We start from the raw sequence: 27,437 nt of genomic DNA on the forward strand, positions 1-27,437 counted from the left end.
AAGTCACTCACCTCAGGCCACCCCTTCAGTGCTGTCCCATCCTCCCAGCTGCTCCATCTCATCTCAGACCCTTGTTGTGCCTCTGAGGCCACCAAGCCCCTCCTGCTGAGTGCCCACTACAGATGAGCTGCAGGGCTGAGGGGATGGCCTGCATAAACTGCATTTGCCCCTGACTACGACTTTACTGGATGGGCACTGCTATTATACAGGTGGGGAAATGGAGGCCCAGAGAAGGGGTGAAGAGGGGATTCGAACCCTGAGCCATCTAAGGTCCAGGGCCCATGCTCTTCCCCACTGCCCTCTCCTGCCTCCTTCCAGCCAGCAGCTGCTTTGCCACGTGGCCTCTGCTGAGTCTCTCCAGTCTCTGGGCCTCAGTGTCCCCCTCTCTGCAAAGGGGTCGGCAGTGGGGACCCTGTCAGCCCTCAGAACACTCCTTGAAAGTGACTCAAGGTGGCCTGGACACTCAGACTGACCATTATGAGGACACTTCTAAGAGCCAGGGGCTGGGACAGAGCCAAGCTCCTGCAATCGGCTGACTGCCTGGGTCCCTCTGTCCCATTGCCCAGGGCACCCTGGGCCCCACACTCACATAGGCTGCAGGCACTGCTGCTTGGCTCTCTGTATGCCCACGCCACAGCTCCGTGAGCAGATGGACCAGGCGCTCCAGCCAGACCAGCCACCATCCATGGCCTCGGGCTGGAAGCCCACAGGTATGCACTCCCCATTGAGACACCACTACCGAGACAGACGGAGGTAGAGCCACCCCACCCCCAAGCCTATCAGTCATCCTCACCCTAGTGAGAACAAGGTGGGTGGGAAGGCTGCGAAAGGCACAGAGGGGAAGGATGGAAGGTGAGAGAGGCCCCCTCGCAATCATCACAATCATCTGTGACCCAGGCCACATGGAGGCGCTGAGCAGGGAGTAAAACAGCCCACGTGCTGACTCAGCTGAAGACACCCTGTAGAATCATGGAATCAAGCCCTGGCCCCAATGCCTCCACTTCGCAGACGGGGGCTTGGGCTGCAGAGAGCATGGGGCTCTCTGTGAGCCGGGGCTGACTCCAGGGCCCGGTCACAGCAGGAGGTCTGGCCTCTCACACATCCACTGCCGGGACTGGGAACGTCGCCTACCTTATTCTCCCCACACCGGGTGCCGTCCACGGCTGCATCCAGCTTGGAGTGACAGGTGGTCCCCACAGAGCACCAGAGTGTGTGGCAGACATTCTGTGAGGAGGAGGGCATGGGCCATAGCCTCACCCCCTCCCCAGTGCCGCCACCCACCCTGCCGCCACCCCGTCCCCAAGGGTCCCTGGGCACCCCTCCACATGGCAGGGGCCCACAGACCCCCAGAGGTCCCTTCTTGTGTGTCTGCTCCCACCTTCCTCCCCAGACCACGTGGTGGTGTGGGGCGCCCGGGGCTGCACTGCTCAGAGCGGTCCCCAGCTGTCCACACCTCTCCCGGCCCAGCCCCTCCTCTGGAAACGCTCCTGTTAGAAGATCACTTCAGGCAATCTTCGCCAGGATAAATAGACCCTCCCCACAGGGGTTCCTTTTCCCTCTTATGAGCCAGCTCCAGAGAGGCGAAGGGACTTGCCCGAAGGGTCACAGTCGGTCCACGGTTGACCCAGAATTCAGAGCTGGGTCTGTGGCCGCCCATCCCTGGCCTCTCCCACAGGCCACTTGACGTCTCACAGTGTCACTCAGGGGCGTAGCCCAGCCCAGACGAGGTTGCTCCCAGGCTGGCATCCACAGGCTGGTGAAAGCTGTCCCCTAAGCCCTCCTGCCAGGTCCCCACACCCCCACACCCACACCAGCCCCACTCACATCCATGTCCTCGCAGAAGGCAGAGTAGGCCCCGTACTGGAGGCGGCACTGGTGGCTCACATCATAGAGGACCCCAGGCAGCATTGATGGGAAGTCAATGATGTCCTTGGCAGGCGGGTCATCCAGGCACAGGCTCCACACATGGCTAGAGATGGGACGGGAGGATGGAGGGGGGCGCAGCCTGTGAGACCCATCGGAGAAGCCTCGGTGGGGCCAGGAGAGGAGGAGAGGTGGGAGGGGGCACAGAGCCCTACAACTGTAGGAAACTCCAGCCTCCCCGCTCGGCTCAGCCGATCCTCCACCTGCAGCCAGTAGCACAGGCCCTCCCAGCCTCTCTCATCTCACCTCCTGGGCACTCCAGCTGGCTAAACAACCCCAACCCCAATCCCAGGCCTCTGCACACGCTGCCAGGGCCCTTCCCTCAGAAGGCCTCCTGGACCGCCAAACCCTCATGTGGCCCTGCTCTCCGACCCTGCAGCCTCCGTGTCTGAGCCCAGACCCTGGAGCCAGGCCCGACAAGGATCCGGAGAACATCACATCACAGTTGACACAACAGAGCCTCTGACGGCCCCACCCAGGCAGAGACCTCGGGTCATCTGTGGAAGGGCAAGGTCTGGAAAGCAGCCCCTCCCCTGGGAGAGAGCCTAGGGCATCCGTGCCTGTCCCCTGTTTCCCCCACTCCCCAACAGGGCTGGCCTCCAGCCTCTGTCATACCCTATCTACTCCTGCCTTCCTCCAGCTGGCATTCCCTGGCAGCGGTGGCGGGGAAACTGGCAGACACGAGCAGGTGCCATCTGTGTCCACCACACGCTCCTGCTGCTGCGGTGTGGTGAAGACAAGGCTGCCCAGAACCACCACGAGGCAGCGAGCATGGAGTCCGGGGCCCTGGGGAGGGTGGCCCAGGTCCGGCTGGCACCTGCTTCTGCCCCTGCCTCACTCTGTACAGCCCTCAGGCATGCTATTGCTTCTGGGACCAGTGACCAGCCTGCTGTACCTGCTGGACCTTAGGCGGCCACTACAACGGCTTAGCAGCAGGAGTGCCCTGGCATGCTGACCAGCCTGCCCACAGCTCACTGCTGTCCTGGAGGAAGGTTTGGGGCCCTCTGGGGGGCAGCAGTGGCTGGGGAGAATTGAGCCATGCAGACATGCGGGGCTGGGGATGACCCAGGCAGCCACGACTTGGGCAGAAGCATGGAAGGAGGCAGGACCCATGGGACCTGGGGCCTCTAGCCAGGCAGGGGAGATGGGGAGGCAAAATCCCTCCAGTTCTCCAGTCTGCGTGGACTCAGGGTAGGTGGTGCCAGGCCAGATGGCTGGGATGAGCATACAGTCCTGACTGGGACAGGCAGGGGGTCGCACAAGGAAGAAGGGCAAAGGTGATGGATCCTGGAGTCCAGCAGGGAGAGAAAGAGACACTCCGAGATGTGGAGAGGCTGGGAGAACACGAAAGGGTCAGGAAACAGGGCCAAGAGTGCTGAAGACAGGTGTGGAGAGAGGCTGGGAGGGTGGATCAGACCATGGAATCCCGAAGCCCAGATTTCAGAGGAGGGGGCCTGGCAGCTGGGAGACCCAGGGTGGGGTGGGTGGTCTGTGTGGTCTCCTAAGTCCCCTGGCCAGTGACAGGCCCCTGACTCTGCCCAGAGCTGCGGAGAAGAAAGCCAAGGTGACCAGACTTCTACTGAGAACCCTGGAATCCTCCTGGAATCACTCAGACTGCCCATGCTGGCTGGAAACAGATCCTCTAACATGGGCGTTGGCAGATGAGCAGCTGCTGGATGCAGTCCTAGTGCCCAAGATGACCACGTGCCAGGCTGGTCCAGGGTGCTGGGGGCATACCCTCTCATTTGCTCCTCACAACATCCTGGGCAGACTCTACCATCATCTCCCCTCATGCACTCAGGGCCCATACGTCACTTGTCCCGGGTCGCGCAAGAGGGACGTGATGGCCAGGATCTGGAGCCAGGCCCAGGCTGCCTGCACCAGGCTGTGTCTACTCACTGGGCTACCCCCAGTGCAGGGCTCCTCCCATTCAACCGCGAGCCTGGCCTCAAATACTTCACCCCACATACAAGTTCAAAACCATGGCAGCGAGGCCTGGCAGGGAAAAAGGAGTGTCCCAAGTTCTCCTGCGGCTTGGGGCTCCCTGAGCCTCCCTGGGCCTGCACCCGGGGCAGAGTGTCAGCCGGGGGTGGTGGGTTCAGCTGGCCCTGGGCTCCCTCCTTCCCGCCATCATTCCGTGGCTCGAGGAGGCAGACTGGGGGCTCACCCATCCCAGCCAGGGGGTCCTCTGACCCAGAGGCTGAGGGGTCCAATGCACCTCATCCCGGCACCAACAGTCCCTGGGCTGCAGCCGAGCCCTTTTGTTTCCTGGCTGCCCCAGTGCTGACTCGCTGCACATGTGGCTCCTGCAGGCCTGCTGCTGGGCAGCTGAAGCCGCAACCACCTCTCAGCCCACCCTGGATGTATGGGAGAAGTTGGGAGCATGAGGTGACCCTCACAGAATCCACTGCCAGAATCAGGCCCAGGTGCTATCTTGGGAGTCAGAAACTCAAGGTGGCCGTCAGCCAGCCCTTCCTTCCTCTGGCAGGCTGACTGCCAGGTTCTCTGCACTGCCGACACACCCGGATCCCCAAAACCATCAGCCCTTCCCCTCCATGCCCCTCCTTAAGCTAACTATAGCAGAGCTGGGCAGTCCCACAAGAGGTCAAAGCAGACAGTAGGTGACTCCGGTCAGAAGCTTCACTCTCACCTCAAGACTGCAAAGAGCTGCCCACCACTGACAGGAGAGACATGTGGGCCCGCTCCCCTGGCCACCCCTGGGATCTGGTCATGGAGTCACTGCATGGGGTGTCCATGGGGTGAAGTGAAGGACCCCACATGTTACCTAGCCTGCCTCTCTCCCTGTAGAAATGCTGGCTTTGAGGAAACCAGGGACCAGGGCCTCCCCTCCTCCCCACCCAGGTCCAAGTTGACACTGGCAAAATGCTGTGACCTCTCCCCAAGGTCCCATAAAGCACCTGTCAGCCCGGAAAGGTTCTTAGAGTTCTTCAGGTCAACCCTCTTGGACAGGCCAGTCTAGGTTCTTAACCACCAAACAAAACTCTTCTCTGCTTCCAATCCCACCCCCCACCCCAGTAATCCCTCTTCCACTGGAGGCCAGTATCCTTGCTCTTACATCCCTAATGGACCTGGTCACATCCCTGCTTAATCCCCACAGTGAGTGCACTTCTAGAAAAACATGGCACATTGAGCAGACAGATTTATCACTGCTTCCTTCCAAGACTCCACTATAATGACAGTAGAGGAAATAAACAAGGCATAAATCCATAAGGGGTGATGATGAGTCATGAAGGATGTCAACAAGATTCTGGAAGCTGGGAAGCAGATGGCCAGGCAGTAGCTGACTTGCTAGAGTGATGAAAGCTGAGAGTCAGATTCCTGCAGGGGGGAACCACCCAGAAGCAGAAGCCCGAAAAGGCTCAGGAACTGAGTTTTCAGGGACTCCTCAGGGCCTTACGGCCAGGAGGGCTGAAGACAGTAGGGCTGAAAGTCTGTAAGAACTGATCAGACCCTAGATCCCCTCCCCAACCCTGAGTAGCCAAGTGACGGCCACCTGCCACCCAGCAGAGGGCCAGGAATCACTCCCTGGAGAGGGTGAACCAGGAGGCTCTGGCCCAGGAACGGTGGACATACATGAAGGCCCAAGGCAGAAGGACCTACAGAGAAAAGGGGACAAGCAAAAGTCTACACATTGAAGGGTAAGAAACACGCCAAGCCCCTTTCCCACTTGGATGCTGGAATGCTGCAGCCAGACATACACTCTCCCAGGAAAAGTCGAGAGGATTCCTCTCAGGAAACTGAATCACTCAGAAAAATGACCTCAGATAGTGACATTAGAGGATCTCCCCAAAATAGCCCCATCTGAACCAGTCCTTCAGCAGTGACTTGGAAAAGTCCTGCCCAAGTCCACAAACTGCCCAATTAGTGTCTCTACATCTCCTTGCTATATATGAAATACAGCCAATGCATTTTAAGAAAACGTTTCTTTGAGACAGAGTCTCTCTCTTTTGCCCAGGCTGGAGTACAGTGGCGGAATCTTGGTTCACTGCAGCCTTTCCCTCCCGGGTTCAAGCGATTCTCCTGCCTCAGCCTCCTGAGTAGCTGCAATTACAGGCATGAGCCACCATGCCCAGCTAATTTTTTGTATTTTTTTTAGTAGACACAGGATTTCACCATGTCGGCCAGGCTGGTCTCGAACTCCTGACCTCAAGAGATCTGCCTGCCTCGGCCTCCCAAAGTGCTGGGATTACAGGCGTGAGCCACCAAGCCTGGCCAAGAAAACTGTTAACATGAAACAAATATATTTGGCAAAACCCTGTCTCTACAAAAAATACAAAAAATTAGCTAGGTGGAGTAGTACACACCTGTAGTCCCAGCTACTCTGGAGGCTGAGGTGGGAGGAGCACCTGAGTCCCCAGAGAATGAGGCTCCAGTGAGCCGTGATCATAGCACTGCATTCCAGCCTGGGAGACAGAGAAAGACCCCATCTCAAAAATAAAAAAAAAATAAAAAAATAAATATCCCATAAGGATCTAAAATGCCTATCTGTATGAGATTGTTCTTTGTTCACATTTTTTCAAGCAAATATCACACAATAAATTGAATGCAGGTGCAAATGACATATCAAACATCAACGAAATTTGCAAAAGGTGTAAGATTGTACTACTTTGGGTTTAGAAATTTTCTTTTCATAAAAGCATTTATAACAAAATTTGGTGAGCTTTTAAGGAATATTTTAAGTATTTCTGATTTAATTTCTAGTGATAAATACCAATAGATATAACCTACATACACAAAAGCTCCTTGGGCCCTCAATATACTTTTAAGAGTGTAAAGGAATCCTGACCCCAAAACTTTGAGAACTGCTGCCTTCCCCTCCACTTTCTTCCTTCCCTAGAATTTCTTCCCTGGAAGAAACATTCCTTTGTCATTCTATGTTAACTTACATAGTTCCATTGAGGCCAGTTTTGCTACCTCCCTCCCATCTTTCCACATTCCTCTCTTGACACAAAACCTGACCAAAGGACTCTACCGGCCCACCTCATTTCCAGTGATTAGCTGTCAGGTGGGCTAAGCCAAGAAAATCTGGGTTTTCCCTGAGACTAGACCTCTCTTTCTGGAAGATATGGAATCACGAGGACAAGGTTGGCCACCTACGGGTAGTGAGAATTCATCTTGCCTAAATGGGAAGAGGTTAGGCAAGTTTCTAGAATGCCAGACTGCTTTCTAGAAAGTCAAAGATAATTATACTTTCTGCCACGACTGTGAGAATGCCCATTTCATTGCACACTTTCTAACATTTTTACCAATCTGATAAATAAAAGCTGGTACCTAGAAGAAAAAAAGGCTGGGTATGGTGGCTTATGCCTGTAATCCCAGTACTTTGGGAGGCCAAGGTGAGTGGATCACCTGAGGTCAGGAGTTCGAGACAAGCCTGGCCAACATGATGAAACCCCATCTCTAGTAAAAACACAAAAATCAGCCGGGCATGGTGGCAAGCACCTGTAATCCCAACTACTCGGGAGGCTGAGGCAAGAGAATCACTTGAACCTGGGAGGCAGAGATTGTAGTGAGCCAAGATCATGCCATTGCTCTCCAGCCTGGGCGACAAGGTGAGACTTTGTCTCAAAAAAAAAAAAAAAAAGTTTCCATACAATATAATTTGTTCCATCTCTAAAAACCAATTCAGCAATAACTGAAAGCCACCACTTGGAAGGTTTCAAGGATTTAGCTCTACCTGTTGATGTCCAAAGCATTAGTTAAGGTAGGAAAAAAATACACACACACACTCTCTCTCTCTCTCTCTCTCTCTCTCTCTCTCTCACCCTTATGTAGTCAGTACCAGGAAACACGAAAGACTAGATGGTATAGTTATCCAACACAAAGCACACAATAACTGAAGGCACTGTAGAGGAGTAACTTATGACACAGATCTACAATATTGTTGAGTGAAAATGCAGATTATAAAAAAAAATCTGATTTTTTTTTTTTTTGAGACGGAGTCTCGCTCTGTCGCCCAGGCTGGAGTGCAGTGGCGCGATCTCGGCTCACTGCAAGCTCCGCCTCCCGGGTTCACGCCATTCTCCTGCCTCAGCCTCCCGAACAGCTGGGACTACAGGCGCCCGCCACCATGCCCGGCTAATTTTTTCTATTTTTAGTAGAGACGGGGTTTCACCGTGTTAGCCAGGATGGTCTCGATCTCCTGACCTCGTGATCCGCCCGCCTCGGCCTCCCAAAGTGCTGGGATTACAGGCGTGAGCCACCGCACCCGGCCAAAAAAAATCTGATTTTTTAAGGGAGAGGGAACACATACAAGCAAAGGAGAAAAGAGATGAGCAGATGACTGAAAGATACAAAATTCTGACAGTGGTACATTCTGAGTGGTGGAATTATTGGTATTATTTTCTAGCTTTGCCTAAAAACTTTCTAAATTTCTTAAAATAAGAACTTTTTGTTATCCATATTATAAAATATCCATCACCCCAGGAAACTTAACCTTGAGCACAAACTCTACAACAAGTTCAATGTTTGTTCAGTTTAATATTTAAGAGACAACCTACTTTGAAAGACATCTAAAATGATGACCAATATTTAAACCTATGCATTAATATTTTTCAATCGTATGCTTTACATTTTGTAATTTTGATAAGGTTAAGCTTTATTGTCTTTAAAATATTACCTACAATATGCCTGTTTTTAAACAGTGAATGATGCTCTAAAATCACAATATAAATTCAGGCAGTGTTCCTTACATGGAATGTTTAAGTACTTCTAACACTGCTCTTTTTCACTTGTTATGAAAACACAGAACAATTATCCAAGCATCTAATTATTCAGGTCCTTTGTTTCTCCTCCATTCTATTAGTTTTATAGTAATTTTAGGGCCTGTGAGGATGAAGTTGTCTGTGACAGCTACCACAAAGGTTACTATAGGTGGACAAATTTCCAACAAGTTTATCATCACTACCATCCCCACCATAAAACTGTCTCTATCAAGGGCAACACAATTCAAGGTTAGCCAAGACAACCTCTTTACCTGTCACTGCTTAAGAAAAGGATTTTTTGGTCTTATTTAGAAATAACTTTCTGTACCTACTTTTCTCCACAAATCCACTGAGACCAGTGTGTGGCTCTATCTCAAGCACCAGCAAGCAAAACTGCCCGCTAGAAGGTTCAGTTTTTGTATCTTTCCAAATGTAGAACACAGCTATCTTCAGGGATTTCATAATTTTTTGAAAATTGATGCACAAACTTCTTGAAAGTTCAGAGATACAGCAGCTGTAATTCTTCTGAAGGCTGGTTATGGGACGCGTTACCTTCACACTTTCCTGTTCAATAACTGTGGGGTGGAGAATCAAGTAAACTGACAGAATTTCCACATAAAATTCGAAGTGCTCTGACAACAAAAGAAACTTAAAATACACATACACATACATACACACACACACACACACACACACACACGGTTTTCCCTAATCATTTTACAACTAAACAACCAAGTTGCTAACCCAGAGCCCACAAAAGCAGAGTCAAAGTTCTAACACTTGGTAAAAGAAAAATGCATACATACCCCTGTGAGCTAAAATAAAATGCTTAAGTATTCAAAGACAGACAGCAATTACAGCTACTGAGAACATCATTGTAAGCAAACTGAGGCAGAGAAAACAAACGTGCTGATGAGGATTTGAAACACCTAAGCTGCAGAAACCCACTGGATGGTTTCCTAGGTTCCGAGTTGGCATTATCTTTCAGAACGATCTTCTAGAAGAGATCACATAACACTGTTACAAAGGATCTGGAGAAAGGGACCCTGGCTTCATCACTCTGGCTCTCCAGTCATGCTTTACATTTGGCAGTGACTATCTCCATTCAACTCAATTCCCTAACCCTAAACTAGCTGACATGTATCAAATACTGCCCTTTACCAGGTCTAAGTAAGTTTAACTCCCCCGACTCCCACCAAAAAAAAATCAAGATACTAAGGGAAACCTGTCTCCTCTTCATATACCTGTTCCTTTCAAGGAAGCCTATAAAAATGGGGATGAGAGAGGATAACCACTAGGAATTTGACTCTATATTATAAATTCAGATAAATGAAAACAATAATTCCTCTGGACTCAAAGTGATATGGCTCTGATGACTGGAGAAACATCGGGGTCCTTTGTGTCACGTCAGTTAAAAGACATGGACACACAGGAGTGGTTTTAAGGAGCAGAAAGTTTAATAGGCAAGAAAGAAGAAAGGCTCCCCGCTGTACAGAAAAAGGGGGGCTCCGAACAGAGAAAAAGCCCCGTGTGTGGCAGAACAGTACTTGGTTATATTGGGAGGCTGGAGGAGGTGGTGTCTGATTTGCACAGGGACCAGGGCATTGGTTTGACCAGGCATGTCATTCATGCAGCCCGAGAAAAACGTGGCCCTCTCACCCTAGCCTTTTAATATGCAAATGTAGGTCACCATGTTGTCCTGCACACGTGGGGTCATCTGGAGGTGTCACCTTGAGGTGGTGACTAGAAGAAGAGGGTGGCAATCACCATGTTGAATGGACACAGTTTCTAAGCGCTGGTATTTGCATATCAAAGCTTGGCAGCCTGTAGTCCCAGCTACTCAGGAGGCTGAGGCAGGAGATTCACTTGAACCTGGGAGGCAGAGGCTGCAGTGAGCTGAGATCACACCACTGCACTCCAGCCTGGGTGACAGAGCGAGACTCCGTCTCCAAAAAAAAGATAAAAAGAAAAGAAAAAGAAATGTTTCTGGAGTTGTTTCTATTAAAAGCGAAAGCCTTACTGAGGCCTCCTTACCCTCTCTATCTGCCTAGTATAATTTCTGAATAACTCCTCTATTAAAAGTACCACTTAGGTGCTTAATATGACAGTTCTGATATTTCCCAATGCTCCTCCACAAATTCAATTTGGAAAGGTAATCTGTCCCAGGAGGGCAAACCAAAGAAAAAGTCCTAGGCTCCTGAATCAAGGTTTGTTTCTTTCCTTTGTACAAGTTGACAATAACATTCCTCCTGATAGTCCCCTACGGCTTATGCTAAAATATTGGAAAGAGAATGAAAGGACTCAATACAAGAAAAAGCAGCAAATGATAAAATATTGTTGTTTCATTTGGACTCAGGAATCAATCCTGAAAAGCAAGTCAGAAATTAACTCCTCTGAGAAAGATAAGGTCCCTGTTCCTAGACAGCTCACCAACACATGGAACCTCCTCCACCGCCTTCCTCCGTCCAATACCCCTAACCCTAACCTCCCTCCCCCTCAAGCAGAGGCAGTTGTCCCAGACCCTTCTCCTACCCACATTGTTCCCCCTCTGTATAACCCTGCCTCCTGGGAATCGTCCCAAGAGCCTGCTCACTACCACCCTAAGTACTCTTCCCTGAAAGGATTTCAATGTGAGATAGAGCAATGTAAAAGGGATATTCAGAACTTCCCCTTCCCCTCTACCTCGGGAGAATTAGCTCCACCTCTCTTCCCCTTAAGACAGGTGTCCCTAGGTGGAGGAAGTATTCGCTTTGTAAATGCTCCTTTAACCAGCTCGGAGGTCCAAAACCTAAAAACAGAGTTCAAGCCGCACTATTAGACAACTCCTGTGGAACAGCAGATCAAATTAACCAATTTCTAGGACCACAGTTATATATACTTGGGCTGAGTTAATGTCCATCCTAGGCATCCTTTTCTCAGGGGAAGAAAGAAGCATGATCTGTAGAGCTGCTATGGTAGCCTGGGAACATGAACACCCTCCTGGCCAAAACACATTCATGCAGCAGATCAAAAATTCCCCAACCAAGACCCCCGGTGGGACAATAATAACGCAGCCCACTGAAGAGGATATGCAAGAACTTAGGGAAATGATAATAAAAGGGATTCAGGAGTCAGTACTCTGAACCCAAAATCTTACTCGAGCATTCGACATACAACAAAGGAAAGATGAAGGGCCTATCGAACTTTTAGACAGCTTGAAAGAACAAATGAGAAAATATGCTGTTCTAGATTTAGAAGATCCTCTTAGGCAGTGAATGTTAAAGCTTCATTTTGTTACTAACAGCCAGATATCACAAGGAAATTACAAAAGATAGAAAATTGGAACGACCGTCCCATGAACGAACTTCTTAGAGAAGCTCAAAAAGTGTGTGTAAGGAGGGATGAGGAGAAGCAAAAAGAAAAAATGAAAACGATGTTATCCACCTTCCAACAAGGGGCCCCAAAGGATAAAACACACCAGTATTACTCTCTGTTACCCGGAGACCCACACACTCCCAAACAAAGCCTCCCGAGAGCCAAAACCTATAAAGATCCTAGGCCCCCACTTCCTAAGCCATATAAAGAACGTAAGGAGGCAAAGCCGAGAAACCCAAAAATAAATGAGACAGAATCAATGCTTCAATTGTGAGAAAGTAGGCCACTTCAAGAGGTATTGTCCCGAATTAAAATCAGAAAGAGAAGTCGTCCCACTTACGACCTTTGAGGAGGAATAGGGGGTTAGGGGCTCTCTCTCTTTTACCTTGAATCCCACCAAGAGCCCTTGATAAATTTACAAGTGGGACCCAAATCTGAGCTTACGACCTTTTTAGTAGACTCAGGAGCAGCCTGCTCCTGTTTGTTACCTTCCCCACAATATAACCTGGTCCTCAGAGGAGCTTGTAGTCTCAGGGGTAAAAGGAGAGGGAATCAAACGAAAAATTTTAGAAGAAACAGAAATTAGATGTAAAAACTGCTCAGCTAATGTTGAATTTTTGTTAATTCCAGGAACTAATCTATTAGGAAGAGACTTAATGTTAAAATTAGGTATAGGTTTACGTATTGGCTCAGAAGGATTCTACACTTCATTAAACCTGCTCGCCACTGCAGAAGAAAACATACATTCATCCTGATGTTTGGGCAAGGGAAGGAAATTGGGGAAAACTCCAAATGCCCCCTATACATATAAAGTTAAAAACCCCTGGAGAAATAGTAAGAAGAAAGCAATACCCTATTCCTTTAGAAGGCAGAATAAGCCTGAAACCTATAATTGAAAGCCTCATCAAGGATGGGCTCCTTGAACCCTCGATGTCCCCTTATAACACCCCAATACTGCCTGTGAAGAAACCAGATAGGTCATATTGACTGGCATAAGACCTCTGGGCCATCAACCAGACAGTCTAGACTACCCATCCTGTTGTCCCTAATCCTTCAACCATTCTCAGTAAAATTCCATATGAACATCAATGGTTTACAGTAATAGGTTTAAAAGATGCCTTTTGAGCATGTTCCTTGGATGAGGACAGCTGAGACATTTTTGCTTTTGAATGGGAAGATCCCCATTCTGGATGACAGCAACAGTATCGATAGACAGTTCTACCCCAAGGCTTCACAGATTCCCCTAATCTCTTTGGTCAAATTCTAGAACAAGTGTTAGAACAAGTTTATACCCCCAAAATGTATATGTCTGCTCCAGTACGTAGATGACTTATTAATATCCGGTTAGGCTATAGAAAAGGTATCTGCTCTCTCCATCCATATCCTTAACCATTTGTAAGGAGAGGGACTATGGGTTTCAAAGAGAAAGCTTCAATTCATAGAGCCTGAAGTTAAATACCTAGGACACTTTATAAGTAACGGCAAACGAAGGACAGGGCCTGAGAGGGTGGAAGGGATTGTATCCATACCTTTGCCTAAGACTAAACAAGAACTCAGAAAATTCCTAGGGATAGCTGGAGATTGCCACTTATAGACTGACTAATATGCCCTAGTCACAAAGCCTCTCTACCTAAAACTCACCCAAGAAAAGCGTGACCCTCTCCTGTGGACTTCTGAAGAACTCCACCAGGTTGAGGAGCTAAAACATCTGCTTATAACTGCCTCTGTTTTAGCTTTGCCTTCCCTAGAAAAGCCATTTTACCTTTCTGTTAACATAAATAAGGGGCTAGCTTTAGGGGTCCTTACCCAAGAACACGGAGGTCACCAGCAACCCATGGATCTCCTATCAAAAGTTTTAGATCCAGTAACCTGTGGATGGCCTGAATGTTTCAATCCATTGCAGCTATCGCCTTGTTAACTAAAGAAAGCAGAAAACTAACCTTTGGGGGAAAGTTAGCTGTAAGCACGCCCCATCAGGTTAGAACCATCTTAAATTAAAAGCCAGGAAGGTGGCTTACTGACTTGAGAATTTTAAAGTATGAAGCTATCCTGTTAGAAAGAGATGATTTAACACTAATGATAATTCACTTAACCCAGAGGTTTCCTGACTGGAGATCCCAATCTAAAGAGACCTGAGCATAAGTGTTTAGATGTAATTATCATACAAAAGTTAGGCCTGATTTAAGAGAGACCCTTTACAAAACGGGGCAGGACTTATAGATGGCTCTTCCCAAGTAATTGAAGGAAAAAGGCATAATAGGTACTCAGTAGTAGATGGGGAGGCACTTGAAGAAGCAGAGTCCAGAAGACTGCCAAATAATTGGTCTGCCCAAACATGTGAATTGTTTGCATTAAATCAAGCCTTAAAGCACTTGCAAAACCAAGAAGGGACTATTTATACTGATTCCAAGTACGCCTTTGGGGTAGCTCACACCTTTGGAAAAGTTTGGACTGAACGAGATCTTATTAATAGCAAAGGCCAAGACCTGGGCCACAAAGAATTAATCACCCAAGAATTAGATAACCTGCAGCTGCCAGAATAGCTATTGTCCATGTTCCAGGACATCAGAAAGGTCTTTCTTTTCAAAGCGGAAGGAATAACCTAGCAGATCAAATAGCCAAACACACTGCCATTTCCTCTGAAAATGCCTGTTTTTCACTTAGCCCCTTGCCTTCCTCCCCCGACTGCAGTCCCCATCTTTTCTCTCGCTGAAAAGGAAAAATTAACAAAAATAGGAGCCAAAGAAAATTCAGAAGGGAAATGGGTGTCACCAGACCAAAGAGAAATGTTATCCAAACCCCTCATGAGGGAAATTCTCTCTCATCTGCATCACGGGACTCATTAGGGACCTCAAGCTATGTGTGATGCAGTCCTCGGGGTCTACAGATATATAGGAATTTATATTTTGGCAAGACAAGTTACAGATAGTTGCCTAGTATGTAAGAAGACTAATAAGCAGATCCTCAGAAAACCACCTGTTGGAGGGAGAAATCCAGGATTAAGGCTGTTCCAAAGTGTCCAAATTGATTACACCGAAATGCCCCCAATTGGTCACTTAAAATATTTATTAGTGATAGGTCACCTTACTCATTGGGTATAAACTATTCCCTTTTCAAGTGCAACTGCTAGTAATGTACTCAAGGCATTAGTTGAAAATATTATACCCAGGTTTGGATTAATAGAAAATGTTGATTTAGACAATGGGACTCATTTCACTGTACATGTCGTTAAGAAACTAGCCCAAGTACTAGATATAACATGGGACTACCATAACCCCTGGCAGCCACCTTCATCAGGAAGAGTAGAAAGAATGAATCAGACTCCGAAAAACCACCTAACCAAATTAGTCCTAGAGACTCGGTTGCCATGGACTAAATGCCTCCCCATTGGCTTGTGAAGATTCCGAACTGCCCCTAGGAAAGATGTCGGCTTACCTCCTTATGAAATGCTCTATGAGTTGCCTTATCTACACTCCACTGCTGACATTCCTCGTTCGAAACAAAAGATCTGTTTCTCAAGAACTATATACTTGGTCTATCCTCCACTTTCTCTTTCCTTAGGACTAAAGGCCTCTTAGCACATACACCACCCCTTGAATTTCCAGTTCACCACCACCAGCCCGGACAGAGACCACATTCTCATCAAAGGTTAGAAAGAAGGGAAGCTCAAGCCCACCTGGGAGGGACCTTATCCAGTGTTTCTAATGACTGAGACAGTCTTCCACACCACCGAAAAAGAATGGACTCACCATACCTGAGTCAAAAGAGCACCACCCACTCCAGAAGCATGGACAGCTATTTCAGGGCCAACTCCAACCAAGTTAAAGCTAAAACGGGCTTGATCCTCTTATGCTGTATTTCTTTTCCCCTTCTATTGCTAGTCCTCTCGTTATTAATGTAACTAGGTCGAGCTCACCCCAAACTACTACCTTTGATGCTTGCCTTGTTATACCCTGTGGAGATCTCCAAAGTCAAAAGCAACTCTCAGCCTCAGAGAAGTATCTCTGCCCCTTTCAGACAAAAGACTCCCCCATTACGACTCTTGTTCCTTAAGAAATGTAGGGAAACAGGCCTGCCATAGCTGGAATGATATTATGTGGACAACTGAACATCAGGGCTGGACCTTGTCAACAGGCAGTTGTAAGTCCCTAAAACCATGTTTGCTTTGTTAAAGGAAACATCCCCCGCCCCCCCAACTGCCAGTATAACCAATGTAATCCAGTGCAAATTTCTATTCTTATCCCCACTTCTGCCAACCCTAAACCTACTTTAAGTCACTTATACGGCATGGGAGCCAAAATAGCAGGGACACATCTTATAGAATCCTTTGAAATGTGTTTCATTACTTTCTCACCTCCTCCACCTCCTTCTACACTCTCTCCGAACGAAACTGCTGTTCTTCCTTCAACCAAGGATAAAATCAAGGTAGCCACTGTAGAAGTTAAAAATTTGAAACCAACCATAGCAATTGAGACAGGGTACCAAGATGCGAATGCTTGGTTAGAATGGATTAAATATTCTGTCCGCACTCTAAACAAAAGCAATTGTTACACTTGTGTGCACAGTAAGCCAGAGGCCCAGGTTGTCCCCTTTCCACTCGGATGGTCTTCCAGCCAACTGGGCATGAGCTGTATGGTAGCTCTTCTCCAAGACCCCACAGCCTGGGGTAATGAATCCTGCCAAGTTCTCTCTCTGCTATTCCCTAAAGTCCAACACCCTGCAGGTCAGCCCCTGACAGCCATCCAGCCTCCGTCTACTGACACCAATTTTTACCTCGGGTCTCTCACAACAAGGGGAAAACTTGGCATTTCATGGAGACCTAAAGGGATGTGGTGAACTTAAACGCTCCCAAGAGCTTACCAGTCAGTCTGCCCTTGTTCATCCTCGAGCATACGTATGGTGGTATTGTGGTGGACCCTTACTGGACACTCCGCCAAGTAACTGGAGTAGTACTTGTGCTCTAGTCCAACTGGCCATCCCTTTCACCCTAGCATTCCATTAACATAATAGAAGGGAAAATCATAAGAGAAGAAGTGCCCTTCATGGGTCCTTTGACTCCCACATTTATATAGGTGCTATTGGAGTTCCACGAGGAGTACCAGATAAATTTAAGGCCCGAAATCAAACAGCTGCAGGATTTGAATCTGTGCTGTTTTGGTGGTCAACTGTAAACAAAAATGTAGATTGGATAAACTACATTTATTACAACCAACAAAGGTTTGTTAACTACACAAGACATGCTATTAAGGGAACAGCCGACCAATTAGGTCCCACTAACCAAATAGTCTGGGAAAACAGGATAGCCCTAGATACGATGCTAGCAGAAAAAGGTGGTGTCTGTGTCATGATTGGAGTCCAATGATGTACTTTTATTCCTAATAACACAGCCCCTGACGGAACAGTAACAAAAGCTTTGCAGGGCCTAACCTCCTTATCCAATGAGTTAGCAAGCAATTCTGGCATAAATGATCCCTTTACAAGTTTAATGGAGAAATGGTCTGGAAAATGGAAAGACAACGTCCTCAATATTTACTTCTCTTGCAGTCGTTATAAGTGTGCTTATTCTTGTTGGATGCTGTATCATACCATACATTCGTGGACTACTGCAAAGACTCATAGACACAGAACTTACCAAAACCTCTCCTAACTCTCCTCCACCCTATTCAGATAAGCTTTTCCTTCTAGAAAACCAAGCAGAACAGCAAAGCAAAGACATGCTAAAAAAGTTTGAAGAGGAAGAATTACAAAAATTAAGAGGGGGGAATTGTTAGGTACAGTAAGTTCCTCTTCAAAGGTTTAACTTGTTCAACTTCCTTGTTCTTTGTTCCTAAGAACAATTTCCCTGTACCTTCTCGACCCTACTTGCCAGCTTAGTTACCTGCTTAGTAACCTGCCTTGTAAACAACTCTTCCTACCAGTCCCAATCTGTAACTCACATTCCCCCTCCCTTTCTTATTAGAGAAAATATTCACAATATCCAACTGAGTCAGCTAAGATTGTGCAGTCCTACCCCAGCCCATGTTGGAATGACACAGAGGTTGGGACTGTGTTAGGGATAAGAACCCCTGCTCCACCCCGTTTGGTGTGCTCTTGCAATCATGACTAATGCAAGCAGCATACTTGCAGAAGCAAATTGTCTTGCTGAGAAAACTTTTTTGCCTGAGTGCTGCTTCTTCCTCACAGCACCGATCATTTGTTTCTAACAATCTCGCTAAAAGCAGCCTAGAAAGCAGCCACTTATGCAGAAAGAGTAATAATTTAGGCTCTACAAGTCACATAAAAAATGAAGTTTCATTTGTTTACCGGCTAATTTACTTCCTGGGAGATATTTTTCATTCTAAAACAGTGATTCCCTACCAAGAGTTCACAGATGCCAAGAAGTCCATAAAAGGAGTAATGGAATTGCCAAATTATGTTAAATACTTCAAAAGGACTCAAAGCCATATACTAGCTCCCAATAGGCCTGCATAAGTTATTAGAACAAGCTGCTTTGCATTTTGGGGTGATCAGAACCAGTAACTAGATGGCAATCACGTCTGTTACTGAAGATGGAAAAACTATACTTAAGTTGGTATAACAATCTTTCATAACATGGCTTCATAGAAAAGAAGTATAAAAAGGATTCCTTGAGGTTGAAAAAGAGTGCTCTTTTCCCTTCATTATTTAAGATTAGGACAAATTTATAAAACAGGAAAAAAAATAGTACAAATCCCTTGGCAAACAGAGTAAAACATCTACTCTGTTTTGCTTTTTTTCACTTCTTACACTCTCTTTCATAGGAAGTCAATTTACAGACTTCCATCAAGCCCTTAGAGACCTTTTTGTACTATCCATGACAAGCTCTTGATGTTATCTCTGCACTTTTGACAAATTCTTAGCAGTTAACTTACAAGGCAGTTAAGATTTTTGTTCAAGCACAATATAGCTAGACTAGTGTCATATACTCAATAAAACAAATATTTACCAAGCATTTATTGAGTGGAAGATAAAAAGCACAAAGCATAATTATAAAATATTTTCCCCTGCCACCATAAAAAAATTGAACAGGCTTACAGAATACAGCGTAAGAAAACATGACCAAAGCAAAAATAGTAAGGACTAAAGAGGGGAGGAAGGGGAAATATCAACATGAACTGAATACGACCCAGAAGAGCCTTCATGGATGGTCAGACATGTAAAGACAAATTGGGTAGGGTTAAGGGGTGGAGGTCAGGGCACATTCTATAGGGAAACAGCAGCTGATACAGAAGCCTGAAAGGAAAAGCGGGCAGAGCACCTGGACAGGACTCTTCAGGAACGAGCACGCATGTGTGTGAAAAACAACTTAGTGAGGTACCGTTCACCCAAACATTAGAGAAACCGCATAAAAATGCTTCTTGGTAAGCAAGAAGAAGGCAGGGCCTGGCTTGTAGAAGAACTCAATAAACATTTGAACTGTCTAAAGAGGAAAAGTTAATGAATAGGCCAAACTCACTCCTTTCTTTGTTTTAAGAGCTACAACTTTAGAGAACAACAAATCACAAACCCAGTAGACAGGTCCTGGCATTTGAAATCCAACCCCATTTTTCCCTTAATCTTTCCCCTCTGAGCAAATGGTATCGACATGAACAAGCCATGTTGATTTGATCAAGACACTCATCCGTGGTTAAAAGAGTCTTTACCTTCAAGAGATACAAACAGAAATATTTACAGATGAAGTGATCTGTCCGGAATCTGCTTCAAAATAATCCAAAGTGGAGTATAAATGAAATAAGATTTGCCAAAAGTTTATCATTGTTGAGGGTGGCTACAGTACATAGTTCAACTTTTGTTGAAGCTAGGCATGGTGGCTCACACCTGTAATCCCAACACTTTGTGGAGACAGAAGGATCACTTAGCCCAGGAGTTCGAGACCAGCCTGGGAAACACAGGGAGACACCGTCTCTCCAAAAAAAAAAAAAAATTAGCCACCATGATGGTGAGCGCTACTTGTGAGGCTGAGGTAGAAGGATCACTGGAGCCTGGGAGGTCAAGGCTGCACTAAGCTGTGATTGTGCCACTGCACTTCAGCCTGGACAAAAGAGTGAGACTCTGTCTCAAAACAAAAAAAAGAAAGAAAGAAAGAAAGAAAGATGGAACATATTATAACTGTCAGACCATTTGTTGCAACCTGGGCTGCAATCTTTTTCTTTAAACCCAAAAGAACTTCTGACCAGGTAAATGTAGTCTTTTTTTCTTTTTTAATGACAAATCTACTTTATAAAGTACCTTCCCTTATCAGTGAGAAAGAAAATATAAAAGAGCTGAGTCAAATCTGGAGTCAATAAAGGTTTGTAGTTCTTCAAACAAGAACCCTTGCTCTGAATTCTAAAAGTAAGTAACAGACATGCTGAAAAAATATTTCATTTTATGAAAGGTTCTGCACCAAAGCCTTTTACAAAAACAGTATACAAAACCTACTAAACATCCTGTTCCATCTTCCACTTTGAAATCACTGCTTGGTCTAAATTCAGTTTCATTAATAAAAATGAACACAATAAAACAGTACTCTATGCCCCCATTCCACCCCAACAATTATCTTCAAAGGATGTCCAGATTTCTGTACGCTATTTGCCAATCCTACCTACATATTAAAAAAACAAATCTCAGCTTTAGAGGAAAATCACTGGTTAATTAAAATGTCATTTAGGGTTGTATTTGTTTTCTATGAAGGGATAATAATGGGATATTTTATTTTCATTTATTACTAAAGCAACACCTTTCATTATTAGAAATGTATTTCCATTTCAAGCTACGTTTCAAAGCAAATTATAGTCTTCAACTAGCCACTTTCATAGGTATTTTGAATGCAATATTTTATTATAAAGCTTTGGCTGGCCTCCAGCGTTAATTAGCACAAAAAGATGGGTTTATTTTCAAAAGACAGGACAGTCTTTTCAGCCTTCAAAATGTTTTCATCAAAAATTACTATGTACCATAAAAATAACACGCTCACTGTAAACATTTAAGCGATTCAAAAATAAAGTAGAAAGTCAAAGTCTCCACCTACCTGCCCTCTAAGATGTTAATACTTATGCTTAACATATTTTATTTTTTAAAAGGAGGGGAAACCACATCATAACTACTTTAAAAGGCCTTTACAACTTCTTTGTAATTACACACACACACACACGCACACACACACACACACACACACACACACACACAGAGTGGGGAAGGAGAGGGAGGGGGTGGGGGGAAGGAGGGAGGGACAGACAGACACATACACTTCAATGTAAGGCTTATTATAAAACGTACAAAAAAGGTGAGAAAACAGAGATGGGTGGGAGATGGGCCTGCAATTTCAATATCTGAAGTCAAAACAACTTATTAGGAGATAATTTAGAATGCTTCTTGTCAACCCTATTTGGGGAAAATATTGATTTGATAAAAGGTTACGGACTAAAATCAAAAAGTAGCTGCCTTTTGAAGGTCAATTAATCCTTCGGTTTTAGGAAAAACTAAAATGTTACAAAACACACACAGTGAAACATACAGAGAACTCAAACTGACCTAACTACATTTATCCTCTCCTTCCCAATTATCCTTTATCACTAATTTCCCCAAACTACTACTCTATTAGTTTCCTATTGCTGTTAACAACAAATTATCACAAACTCAGTGGCTTAAGACAACACAAATTTATTATCATATTATCATTTCTGGAAGTCAAAAGTCCAAAATGACTTTCACTTGTTTAAAAATCAAAGTGCCAGCAGGGCTGTGTTCCTTCTAGAGTCTCTATGTGGAGAAAGTGTTCTTTTGCTATTTCCAGCTTCTAGAGCTGCATTCTGTGGCTCACGGGCTCCTTCCTCCATGTTCTAAGCCAGCAGTGTAGCATCTTCAATCACCTGACAAAATCCAACACGTTTTCATCATAAAAATGGTCAAAGTAGGAATAGAAGGCAACGTCCTCATCTAACAAAAGGTACCTGTGAAAAACCCACACCTGACAACATCATACTTAATGGTGAAAGCTTGGATGCTTTCTCTTTAAGATCAGTAGCAAGACAAGGATGTTTGCGCTCACCACTTCTATTCAATGTTGTACCAGAGATGCTTCTCAGGGTGATTAGGCAAGAAAAAGAAATAAAAGGCATCCAGATTGGAAAGGAAGAAAACGATCTCCAACTACTTCATCCTGTACATAGAAAATCCTAAGGCATCCACTTAAGAGCTGTTGCCAAACAAACAAGCCAGATTATAGTCTATAATTGACCTCTGAAACAAGGCTACAGTTTCAGAGACCGGTATGCAAAAATCAATAGTATTTCTATATATAATCAATGAACAATCAAAAACTGAACAATTAAGATAACAAAATTAACAATCGCATCAAAATGAATAAAATCATAAGCAACAAATTTCAAGAAAGTACCAAGTTTATACAATGAACACTACAAAACACTGTTGAAAGAAATCAAAGACAACCTAAATGAAAGGAATCAAATTCAGCATCCAGAAAAAATTCCTCACATTTATGATCAATTTCAACAACGATGCCCAAGACAATTCAATTGGGGAAAGAATAGTCTTTTCAACAAATGCTTCTGGAACATCTAGAGATCCACATGCAAAAGAAAAAAGTTGGACTCTTCCCTTACAAAATACACAAAAATGAACTCTCACATTACATACCTAAATGTAAGAGCTAAACCTATAAAATTTCTAGAAGAAAACATAGGAGTAAATCTCTGTGACTCTGGGTTAGGCAAAGAATTGTTCTTAGATATGATGTCAAAAAAAAATCAACAACAGAACATTATCAAAACTGAAAATTTTGCTTGAAAGGATAGCATCAAGGAAGTGAAATGACAACCCACAGAATGAGAGATAATTTTTGCAAATCATGTATCTGATAAGGGACCTGTAGTCAGAATATACAAAGAACCCTTACAATTCAATAAGACAACCCAATTTAAAAACAGGCAAAGGATGTGAATAGGCATTTCTCCAAAGATACAGAAAAACGGCCAATAAGCACAGAAAAAGATGCTCAAAATCATTTGCCATTTGGGAAATGCAATCAAAACCACAATGAGGTATCACTTCACGCCCATTAGGGTGGCTATAGATCAGAAAGTCAGATAACATGTGTTGGCAAGCACATGGAAACACTCAAGTCCTTATACACTGCTGGTAGGAATGTAAAATGGTGCAGCCACTGTGGAAATTTCTCAAAATGTTAAACACAGTTATCATACACCCAAGCAATTCTACTCTTAGGTATATACCCAAGAGAAATGAAAACATATGTCTTCACCAGAACTTGCTGTTCACAGCAGCATTATGCATAATAGACCAAAAGTGGAAACAACTCAACTGCCCATCAACTGGTGAATGGATAAGTAAAATGTGATGTAACCAGTCATTGGACTGTCATTCATTAATAAAAAGAACAAGGTACTGATCCATGTTCTAACATGAGTGAATCTTGAAAACACTATCCTAAATTAAGCCAGTCACAAAAGGCCATGTATTGCATGATTTTATATATACATGAACTTTTATGTATATATAATTATATATATTTATATATATAATTTTATATATATAAATTTATCTATATAAATATATAAAATTATATATCATATATGATATATATATTTTTCATATATATCATATATATCAAATATATATGATATATATCATATATATTTGCAAAATTATATATCATATATCATATATATGATATATGATATATATGATATATATACCACATACATCATACATACATCATACATACACCATACATACATCATATATACATCATATATAGATCATATATATATCATATATATATGAACTTTCCAGAATAGGTATATCAATAAAGACAGGAAGTGTACAAGTGGCTGCCACAGGCTGAGAGGAGCAGGGAATGGTGAGTGACTGCTAATGGATATGGCACTTTTTTTGGGGGGTGATGAAAATGTTCTGGTCAGACAATGGCAATTACGAAACTGTATACACACGAAAAACCAAAGAATCACACACTTTAAAAGGGAGAATTTAGCTCGGCATGGTGGCATGCGCCTGTACTCCCAGTTACTCAGGAGGCTGAAGCAGGACTGCTTAGAGCCCAGGACTTCAAGGCTGCAGCGAGCTATGATCGCTCCACTGCACTCCAACAAGGATGACAGTGCGAGACCCGTTTTCTAAATAATAATAATAATAATAATAATAAAAAACCCAAGGTACTCAGTTCACATGCAAAACCACTGGTAAACATAAATTATCTCCAAGTAATCTAGAAAGAAAATGAGCACATAAGACGTCTTCTAAAAACACACATATATTTCTTTACATGTTACATTTAACGTAAAAATCAGCTATGCAGAAGTTACATGAACATTTTATGTTGGAAAGGTAAATGACTATTATTAATACAGAATGGTTAAGTACATTTATGTTTTTATGTACAAATGCATAAAAGGAAAAGCATCCTTAAAATAAACACCATCAATGGCTCCTCGGTGGTCACAAAACAAAATCCTCACACCTTTGTCTTCCTTCACAATTGAGCTTTATCCACCTTTTCAGGCTGATCTCCCATTATTACCTGACACAAACTTGGGTGGGCCAGAGTTTCCACTGACCATCCCCCCACTATTCATCCAACACTATGTTCACTGCCTCCCATTCCTGATCATTTGCCTTTTGTCTTCAACTAATTCTGGGGACGTTCTGTCCAAATAAATGATCCATATTCTTGAAGGCTGGAATCAAGTCCTATTACAAATATATTTTCTCACCCTCTCCAGAGCATAGCAACCCAGCATCTACTGGCCTCTCACAGCTCTAACCATCCACAACCCTAAGCTGGCTTCTCATCAAACGGGTACTTTTCACCACCCAAATTCAATTAATTCACTCTTACAATAATAAAGAATAGTTGCCTACAGCCTACCTTTTCCAGCCTTGATTCAATCATTTATCAATTTTATCTTCAAAGTCCCTCACTTCAGGGAGATGATATATCAGCTTTCACCCAGAGTCCTAAAGAAAACAGCACTCTTGCCAATGACATAGTGCCACCTAGTGGCAACGTAAGGTAAATCACAGTGGCAGTAGGAGGATCTCTACACTACTTTTACAGGAATGCACTGCAGGTAAAAAATAAGAAGCTACAGTACTGTTTGGCAGGACAATTTGTTTCATACGTGCATACTATCGCCCTGACTAAATTAACTCTCAAGTCTTACAGGTATTATTTGTTTTCAGTTCCATGCACAGATTAGCCATTTAGTACTTACTAAATCAAACTCAATTTCTGAAGTGTCTTACACCAATATATTCATGCACATATGGTTAAAATTTTCCTTGAGGATCTATCATGTGAGAGTGTGGCTTATTACAACAAGTAAACAGAACAAATAAATACAAAATGAAAAGAAATCGCATGATTTACTCGCATATAAGGGAGCTTGTTGTGGATTAAGTTTCATGACCCAGGACACTGAAACAGAAATGGAATAAATGAGAATAAAATTAAAAGTTGTCATCAAAAATACATAAGCCACCTAAAGTCCTAGGTGTCAAGCATAGCTCTATGAGTACAATCCCCTGCCTGAGATTACCATATGCCCAGCTGTATGCTATACACTAAGACATTTAGGAAGGAAGCGGGGTCAGGGATTGACCCCAGACTCAATCTTTTCAAGTGGGGAAGAAAGATCTTCCGATTGAAAAATAAAGACAAAAAAGGCTTCACTGTCACAGAAGTTTCAACAACCAACAGGATATTTAAAACAGTTATCAAAGCAAAACCATTGTATGTTCACTTACATTTTTACACAGTCCCTCAAACTCACAAAATGCTGTTTGCTCAGGGACTTCTTCCAGTCTTACTAGGGAACCTGGAAAGTGAGGGGAGGATTGCAAGGGACCACTAGAACTCTCTTCCTCAATTCCCCTTCTCTGAGAAGGGAGGCTACAGCTTGCCTCTCTAACCACTAAAAGGCATCACCCTCCTCAAAGTTAATAGCTGGATTCCCTGATACATATTTTCACTAAATGAATTCTCATAAAACTCTCATTAAGATTTAGAGAAGGCTTCCAGGGTTGAATTCCTGAACATTAAGAACAGCATGTTTTTTAAAAGTTTAACTTGGTGATTGGACCAGGACTTCATCTAGGCTATGAATGCTCAGAATGGTAGGTCCTTTACCAAACAGCTTGAGTTTGTGTATAAAGTGATCTCATCCTCTTAAGAGTCAGAGAAACAGAACCAAGCGACTTCACTATAATTTGATCTGAGGAAGTTTCTTACTCACAATAGGTAAATGAAGGCACATACTAACCAGCAATATAAACAACAATATCAAGTGTCATTCACACATGCAAAAAACAGACAAAATCCCAAACTCTGTGTTCTAACAAATCGCAAAAACCTCACTAACAATAAATTGAAATGACCAAATGTTCGGACCGAAATGCAATGCCTTGGTAGCCTAGCCATGCCTAACTCAAATAATAGAACCATCTCGATGTTAAAATCCTCACAGATCAAGCTGTGTATGTCTCGGGTCAAGGCTTCGCCAAAAAGCAGTGAGCACACACTTAAGAGGGAAAAAATCTACCTCAGCCTCCTAAATGCAATCATCTCTACACGAGTTGCAGGCCCCAAGCTTCAACGTGTTCTGCTGGACAACGCAGTAGAAAGCTGACAAGCAGGTGGCCTTCCCACACTGACTGAACCACCTCCATGCCCATGTCCATTCATTTTCTTGTCCACCCCATGTGCTGTAACAGACCTCCTGGCTCAGGGCACTCTTTCCTTCCTGACGGCCTTCACTTAATGACTTTGTACTTTTAGGTGCAAAAATTATCTGCAGAAATCCACACTGAAAACCAAGCTTGAGAAAGGCAGCAATAACCAACATTTTTACAAGAAGAACAAGGTCAATTTCAAGCCCATCAGATTCAAATAGCAAGCATGGATGAAAATGAAAGATTGAAAGGCTTGAGTGCCTTCTTAATGTATTAAATATCCATTTAATTTACAATTAAGCTCACTGTGCTCACTGGCCTTTTAATCAGCTTTCCAGGTCCTGCTCAGACTTGCCTAGGACATGGGAATGAAAGAACCTATAAATTTATGGACCAATCTACCTTAACTAACTTGTCAAGTGTTCCTGCATCAAGCAGAAGAAACATCAGTGAAACTGATACAGGAATTAACCCCTTGTTAATCCATAAAACTTAAAGGAGCGGGATCCAATCTTCTGGCTTCCCTGGGCCACGCTGGAAGAAGAATTGTCTTGCGCCACACATAAAATACACTAACACTAATAATAGCTGCTAAGCTTTAAGAAAATTGCAAAAAAAGAAAATCTCATAATTTTTTGTTTGTTGTGAGATGGAGCCTCACTCTGTCACCCAGGCTGGAGTGCAGTGGCACCATCTTGGCTCACTGCA

The 27,437-nt window shown here is 44.3% G+C and overlaps 1 protein-coding gene across 1 annotated transcript in view; it reads right to left on the reverse strand.

Moving 5' to 3' along the window:
* The window catches only part of LOC129393975 (A disintegrin and metalloproteinase with thrombospondin motifs 7-like), a 52,215-nt gene that overhangs the window by 16,266 nt on the left and 8,512 nt on the right, over window positions 1-27,437 (reverse strand). The window contains 3 exon segments of the mRNA XM_063596503.1: window positions 590-735; window positions 1,132-1,224; window positions 1,825-1,969. Coding sequence (XP_063452573.1) covers window positions 590-735; window positions 1,132-1,224; window positions 1,825-1,969 — 384 coding nt within the window.

Source organism: Pan paniscus, chromosome 16, assembly GCF_029289425.2.
Source record: "Pan paniscus chromosome 16, NHGRI_mPanPan1-v2.0_pri, whole genome shotgun sequence".
Taxonomy (NCBI): Eukaryota; Metazoa; Chordata; class Mammalia; order Primates; family Hominidae; genus Pan; species Pan paniscus.